Here is an 8,092-nt window from a genome sequence, read left to right as displayed (position 1 = left end):
GTTATTTCCCTTTGAACTGTGGCAGAATTGATGGCTCACTTTACTGAGCCTCTCAGACATCAGACTCTCAGGCTGAACATTTTGCCTTATTTGTGCATTGTGATTAGTGATGAACAGAAATTAAATAGAAAATATCTCTAAGAACAAGACAAGACCATTTTTGCAATAAAAATCCATTGCGGTTAAAAGAAGCACACAAAAGCAACAATATTAAGGCTTGGTGCTGATGCCAGTGGACGGTTCATCCATTCTATGCTCTTGAAAACCAGTAACCACAGATAAAAACTACAATTACACCATAATATCCACAGTTCACAGCTTTTCTCCAAAGCAGAGGAGCAAGAAAAGTGTCAGTGAATGAAATAAGGGAGTAGAAGATGGAGTGAGGAGGGAAGAGAAGAAATGAATGATGTGCTGATTTATCTTCAGTCTTTCCCAATAGCAGCAAATGCTAACAATGCCAGAGTTTGTTTCTCACATTGTCCAGTGAACAGGTGCAGTTTCTTCTTTCTATATTTTTACATCCTAATATGATCACTTTGGTATTAACATGAAAACATCCCTCAGGTTGATAGTGGCATTCATTTACTTACCACTAAAACAAAAATGGTCCCAAGTCTCAGTTTTCCAAAGGGATGCATGTCAGTATTGTTTGCTCAGCTCCTTTCGGCTGTTGGCAGGACTTCCTCTTAATCCACCTGCTGTCTTTTGTTTTTATCAGTTATAATGTCGCTATAGAAAAACTCTGTTGTCTACCCATTAGGAATGTCCACATCATTGTTGGCTTCAGGTGTCAGTGGGTGTTGTCCATGAGTTTGGCAGCTGCAGAATTTGTATCATCCTGGCTGTTCGCCACATGTTTGTTGTGTGTGCTGAATGTATTTGATGATGTGTGCTTTTTAAGCTGTATGCAAGCATTTCTGTCAGTGTAGAGCTGAGTGCTGACAGCCATGTTTGTATCGGAGGTGCTGTTGGTTTTGATGGAGGTGTGTGCATGTGTGCTGTTGTTGCGGTGGCTGCGTGTCATGGTGACTCTGAAGGTGTGTGCATGCTGCAGTTCCATCTTGTCCTCCTCTGACACTTTGATGAATGGACACCAAGCAAATGCATGACGGAAACCAGAACGAAACCTGCATTAAAAGAGACAGAAAGAGGAGAGATAAGTGAAATGTTTTGAATTTTGAGGCACAGATTTGTCCACAAAATCCATGGAATATGTGTTTTACCTTTGGTTTAGGCAGCAGTAAATGATGGGATTGTACATAGTTGAACTCATTGCCAACCAAAATATGGCCAAATAAACCTGACAAGAAAAGAAAACATGGCTCAGTAAATACATTATAATAAATCAATCAGAAAGATGTAATAACATGAAGAAAGACAGTTGCTGACCTGTTGAATATAATGTTGCTTGTAAATGTCTCTGTTGAAGGATCCGAGTATGAAGTAGATGTGGTAGGGCAGCCAACACAGAGCAAATGTCACCACCACAACAACCATCATCTTTACTACCTGTGGGAAATCAAATAACATGTCAGCTTTAGTTCGGTATTTAGCTTAAAGTCTGTTCATTTTTATATCAACAAACTCATCTGAACACAGTTGGATTCAGCCCATTTTATCTGAGCAGTGTGAGAATAATGAGGGTGATTATTTCTAATTTGTTTGATGATAGCAGAAAAAAGAGACATGTCTGACCTTTCTCTTGGCTGTAAGCTGGCTGTGATAATGGTCTGTCGCCTCTCCAGGGATGTGCCCACCCCACAGCGTCCGGCCGACTAAGCTGTAGGTTACCAGCATCACCAGCAGAGGGAGCAAGTAGATCAGCAATATCACTGCAAACTGGTAACTATAAACAGAGAAAGAGAGAGACAGACTTATGTCATTTTCATCAGGGACATGTCAGTTTGTATTACTGCATGTTTGTTTGCATGTCAGTGTACATTCACATGTGTAAGAGTGTCTTCATTGTGTGTTTATTTGTGACATGACTCTCAGCTCATTCGGTACAACTTAAAAATATGGCATACTTACAAATGGTTCACTGACTGTGAGTGCTAAAGTTTTTGGATCAATAGTAAGTCATAATACATAAAACGTGAATCCATAAAACATATGTACATGTGTATCTGTACTGTGTGTATTGTATAGCCTATAGGGAAAAGAGATAATGATAAATGTTTAAGAGTATAGATGAATCTTGCATGAGCAGTGTTTGTAAATGTCTGCATTCAATTACAGTCTTTTTTTTTATCAGTCTCTTTCTTTCACCTCAGTTGATGTGTTCCTCCATAATCATCTGGCCAGTCGACCATGCACACAGTTCTGGGGTAGTAAAATCTTGTTACACTGTAATAGCATTGAGGGAAAGCCAGTAAGATTGCCACAATCCATATGAGAGCAATCACAACCTTTGTGGAGGTGGAGGAGAGGCGGGGCTTTAAAGGGTGGATGATCGCCATGTACCTGAAGGATGATGAAAAAGTACATCAAGGTAATTAAAAAGTTGAGGCGATGTGTTCATCTTTGGGTAACATCTGTTGAAAGCTGCCTTTTCTTTTGAACATTCATTCATTCATCCAAGGCAACATCCCAAATGCACATTAATCAGAGTAATACAAACAAAATTATAATCAATAATCACTTTTAAAATCATTTAGCACTTTCTCTTGAAAATAGAGTACTAACTTTATACTTTCCTCAAAGTCAGACAATGAAATGATTAGACTGATTGTCTCCCAGAAACACTTTCAATGTATTCAGTTGGCTTATTGTATTTTTATTGCATTCATGGTTTATGTGCTTGTTTTTCTGCAGCCTTCCTGTGAAGAGAATGTCCTCTTGTGTGGCAGGAAAGATCTTAACTGAACTGAATTTGATACGGGCATAAACAAAGAGGATTAGCTTGATGCAAGAGAGGTCAACTCTAGAAACCACACTACAAAAATCTACACTACAAATGTCTCTCTTCTGTTGAAGATTATATTTGTTTCTCTCATATCTAACAGTCTCTGGTGATTGTAGGATTGAAGTAATGATAATGCCATTATTTTGTTCGTTTGTATGCATGTCAGTACTAAATGTACTGTCAAGGACTGTGGTAACTGCAGTCTCATCTCATATAACAAAATATGTCTTAAATATATGGCTATGTGTCATTATGCATTCAGAGGAATCATATTAACCAAGTGAATTAACTATACCAAGGGAAAGACTGAATAATGAAACAGAGATGGTTTAACTGCTGTGAAGAATCATTCTGTTCATCATATGTTAATTGTCATGAATAAAACCTAGTGTATATATTTGCATATTTAATCTGCAAGAACAATAATCCAGAAGTGAAAATACATAGAAAAAAATTATACTATAATAGGATAGAAGTTGACCTCTGGTAACAGCTTAGTTTTGACCACTGATGGCATAAACATGAAAGAGTGTCAAAACAGGTGGGATAATGCTAATGTTAAAGGATGAAATCATTATAACAAATACAGATAACAGCAACCCATCATGAATCTTATGCAATGTATTATATTCATTTGCTTAATAACATTACTCAATACTGTCATAGTTGTAATCAAATGGTCATCTATGACCATGAATCATTAATTTGAATCATTCAGCACTAACAGTTTAAACGTATTTGACTGGCTGCACCCTTTTCCTCATTTTAGTTTGATGGATAATAACAGTGTGTGATCTAGCATTAAATGATTTGTATCTGAGATGCAATTTCAAAGTCATTTTTTAATAATATTCTGCTTTTGTGGTTTGCACAATTGTGAAAAACGTGGCACAAAATTAAATGAAAGCTGAGTTAGGTACGAATGAAAAGGAACATAGATGAAAAAAATAATTATGTAAAGAGGTCACCTAAACCATTTCAGTCAATGTATAACCTACAAATATTAGATAAGAATGTTTTATCCAATGGGGCCATCATTTAATCAGTTATTCTGAAAGGGGTGTGTCAAACAATTGACTCTAAGGTATTTTACTTGCTGTTATGTCAACCTCAACTTTCAGCTCTTATTTTCATTCTCAGTTTCAACAGCTTCATCATGTTCCTGAACTGGTTTTGAGGTTACAGATGAACTAATGCCTTAGAGGCCACCAAGTAAGTGGCACAAGTTAAAGGCCAAATCAGACCCACCTGGCTCTCTAAAAGGCTAAAGTGTGCATGGACAGAGAATTGTACGCCTTGGGACATTTGATGAATGTAGATCATGTTTCACAGTTAATCTACTTTATGTAACTCATCATTATTCATCATCATTTTCAGCACTGTTGCTGCCTGCAGATGACGACAATACAGATGAAGCCTGAATTAAGTCACATAAATTGATGATTCCAAGAATTTGGGAACTATTGAGGAGGAATTATTGAGTTATCAGCAGATTTTCACATCTGGTCTGATCCAAACATATGTCTCATTCATTACAACATCTGTCCTGGAAAACAGCGACGTATACAGTATGTCATGAACACATATGATAGGATAATGAAATGCTCTAATCAAACTCTCTTATGGAACAGCAATATTGCAGTTTAGGTGTTTTTGTGGATAATGTTTCAGAATGGTTCAGTTTCAGAGTGACAATTTTGAATTGGACTGATTTGTATTCATGTTCTGCTTCTCTCATGCGCAGTCTCATGCAACACCACCACTAACAACAGGCTCAAAAATGAACATAAGCTTAATAAATATATGATATATTGCAATGCTGTTGCATTAGATTACACAGATATTAACCAATATTTGTAATTCTGGGTATAGTATATTGTGTGATTAGTACAGTTTTAGACTAAGAACAGACTGAACATTCATGCTCCACTAAGCATTAATGACATCTGTGACTTTGCTACCCATTGACCCATAATACCTTCAAGTGGCATTTGTATTGGGTGAACATTTACTGCTGCTGCTGCGATAATAGCAAATGATGTGCATGATATATAATATTATATGTCAACTAGAAGAATGGAAATATCAGAAGGGGTTTCTGTTCTATCTTTGATACCTGAAAAAGGGCCAGAGAAAACTTGATGAATGAACAGATGAAAAATATTCTGAAGAGCAAAATACACATGATGCATAAACAGTTATGACTAATATACAATATTTTGTACCTATCAACAAGTTGTCAGGGCCCGGTAGTTTTGTAATGTATTTTGGTTGAGTTCGTTTTTTTGTCTTTTGTCTACTTCCTGTTTTATTTTGGTATGTCTTCCTCCCCCCCTGTTTGCCTCCCTTCCCCTAATGTGTTACACCTGTGCCTCGTTATCCAGTTTTTATGTGGTGTGCTCTTTTCCTTCTGTGCCAGATCGTCTTGTCAGTTCCCTGTCAGAGTTCCAGCGTTATCTCAGTTTAGATTCTTGTCCAGGACAGATGTAATGAATGAGACATATGTTTGGATCAGACCAGGTGTGAAAATCTACTGATAACTCAATAATTCCTCCTCAATAGTTCCCAAATTCTTGGAATCATCAATTTATGTGACTTAAGTCAGGCTTCATCTGTGTTGTCGTCATCTGCAGGCAGCAACAGTGCTGAAAATGATGATGATAAAGTAGATTAACTGTGAAACATGTTCCTAAGTTGCCCTCCGCTAAGGAAACGGTGGAGGTCCTGCTTATTAATGTCTTCAGACATTTTGGACTCCCCAGGGACATTCTGTCCGATCGGGGGCCTCAGTTCATGGCACGGTTCTGGGGGGCCTTTTGCCAGTTGGTGGGGGCTAAGGTTAGTCTAACGTCTGGTTACCACCCTGAGAGCAATGGGCAGACGGAAAGACTTAAGCAGGACCTGGAGGCGGGCCTTTGATGCATCACGGCCCAGAACCCCTCAGCTTGGGCCAAGATGCTTCACTGGGTGGTGTACGCTCACAACACCCCGCCCTCGGCCTCCACCAGGTTGACACCATTCCAGGTGGTTTTTGGTTACCAGCCTGCTATGTTCCAGGCCTTGGAAAAGGAGGTGAGCATATCTTCTGCTTTGGCCATGGTCCACCATTGTCAGGGAATGTGGGCCCAAGCCAGAAAGGCTCTCCTGCGTTCCTGAGGTCTACAAAAAGTCTACCGACATGTACCACATATGTAAAGTGTATATATGTGGTGTGCTCTTTTCCTTCTGTGCCAGATCGTCTTGTCAGTTCCCTGTCAGAGTCAGCGTTATCTCAGTTTAGATTCTTAGTGTTATTGACCAGTTTTTGCCTTTTGGATTCCGAGTTTTTGCCTAGTGATTTTGTACTTCTGCCCTGTGATTTTGGACTTCCTGGTTTCTGACTTTTGGGCTGAATTAAACGACTTGAGAACTCTTCATCTCTGTGTGCTGTCTCTGCATTTGAGTCCACTTGGTCTGTGCCTGATACAAGTAAGTAAGTCTAAATTAATGGAAAATAAATAAGTAATATTGATTAATGAATTCATCATAGATAGTGTAATTAAGTTGATGAGTGTATTATGTACTAATACAACTTGGTTTCTGTACGGCTGATTGGACTCTTTCAGTAAGTGGTTAAATAGCCCCTTTTTAAATTATGACTGTTTGCATAATGCAGCTCCTAAATGAGGATCAGATATCCCATTAGTGTCTAATTGCTGGTACCAAACAGTTTCTGAGGTGCAGACTTGTTTCACTTTCATGGCACTTTTGAGAGATTCATCCTACTCTGACTCTACTTTCAGAAACACTAAACATTTTAAACAGTTAATGTCCTCAAATGTCATGGGCTTTGCACTGTTTAAAAGAGAGATTCCTCACCTGTCTACCGCGATGGCAGCCATTGAGTATATTGATGAAAACATGGCAGTGATAGGGAAGAAGTTCTGAAACCGGCAGTAGCCCAAGCCAAAGTACCAGTCGTTGTGAAGCGCGTAGACAAAGTTAAAAAGAGTGTTGAAGGTTGCCATGGAAGCGTCAGAGAAGGACAAGTTGACAATGAAATAGTTGGTCACAGTTCTCATGCGTCTGTGAGCCAGAATAATCCAGATGACTGTGACATTCCCAGTGATGGACACCAGGATGATGAGGGAGTATGCTATAGCCCACAGAGCCACCTGAAAGACGAGGACAGGTGAGGAAGAGAGAAGAGAGAAGAGGAGAAGAGGATTGTTAAATCCTTCAATATTTTTTGCGGCATAGACGCCTTCATTGAGCAGTAGACAGACAGGAAACATGGGAGAGAGAGGGGTGTGACATGCAGCAAAGGACCTACGGCCGGAATTCGAACCGGGGTCGGCTACGTACATCACATGCGCTCTAACCACTCGACCACCTGCGCTCAACCCTTCAATAATTTGTGTGCAGTTACAAAGAACAAGGTGAAAGGGCTGCAGTGCAATCAAAATGGTAAAAAGCACAAACAAAAAAGTACTCTGCAAGCACAGATAAAATGGAAAATATAACAATATTCTGCCCTAAAAGACATAATTTGTGACCTTGATGTCATTGGCTTGTCAGGAAGACAAATCAATCTGCCAGTATTAAAAGAAGAAGAAAGAGAGACTAGGACAGCACTCCAAATTGATTTTTTAAATTGCCATGTGCTAATTTCATAATCAATAGACACAGGTGGAGTTGATTATAGATTTCCACACCTGGTACAAAAACAACCCCCCCCCCCCCCCAAAAAAAAAATAAAAAATATTCTACTTCAATTTGATCTCTTTGATCTTTTGATCTGTTAAGGTCTCTAATGTCACAGACATCACAGGCACAAGATTCCTGAACATCTTGAGACCCCTCTCTATTACCCCAAGACTACACATTTTAAACACATCATTTCTAAAACCACAAACAGTTTTTCCATTGTTTTGTAGCACATTTTATTCGTTCTATTCCTTCTTCTTCTAAGTGCTTCCCAATTATGCTCCATACTGCGTGTCCCTCAATAAAAAAGCACAGGTTGTAATCGTCCTACTGTCTCTGTGTTTCTCCCACCTGCCAGTCAGGCTGCTGGAACTGATTCCCAGTCGTCTCGTTTCCGTCCTCCAGCCAGTCGGCGGTCACTGATAACGGCGGCGAGGTGCCCTCCACTTCTCGTTCAACGTGCTGAATGAAACTTTCAGCGTCCATGTTCTTTTCCCT

General features: G+C 39.3%; 1 protein-coding gene across 1 annotated transcript; it reads right to left on the bottom strand.

Moving 5' to 3' along the window:
- Positions 1–793: 793 nt before the first annotated feature.
- Positions 794–8,092, bottom strand: tacr2 (tachykinin receptor 2). Its single transcript, XM_053317845.1, has 7 exons — positions 7,946–8,092; positions 6,767–7,062; positions 2,272–2,466; positions 1,699–1,849; positions 1,393–1,512; positions 1,227–1,303; positions 794–1,130 (listed from the first exon to the last, which is right to left on the bottom strand). The coding sequence occupies exons 1-7, from the start codon at positions 8,078–8,080 to the stop codon at positions 794–796; spliced, it is 1,311 nt and encodes a 436-aa protein (XP_053173820.1). The 5' UTR covers positions 8,081–8,092.

Source organism: Scomber japonicus, chromosome 1, assembly GCF_027409825.1.
Source record: "Scomber japonicus isolate fScoJap1 chromosome 1, fScoJap1.pri, whole genome shotgun sequence".
Classification (NCBI taxonomy): Eukaryota; Metazoa; Chordata; class Actinopteri; order Scombriformes; family Scombridae; genus Scomber; species Scomber japonicus.
Note: the sequence above shows the minus strand (reverse complement) of the source record. Positions and strands in the feature narration are given on the sequence as shown.

Bases quoted from the DNA above. Each gene is read 5' to 3' on its own strand.
- tacr2 (XM_053317845.1), bottom strand. From the start codon at position 8,080: ATGGACGCTGAAAGTTTCATTCAGCACGTTGAACGAGAAGTGGAGGGC. The intron at 1,513-1,698 runs GTCAGACATGTC...GATTTCCCACAG, and splicing joins AGCTTACAGCCAAGAGAAAG to GTAGTAAAGATGATGGTTGT. The intron at 1,304-1,392 runs GTCAGCAACTGT...TTTTCTTGTCAG, and splicing joins AGCAACATTATATTCAACAG to GTTTATTTGGCCATATTTTG.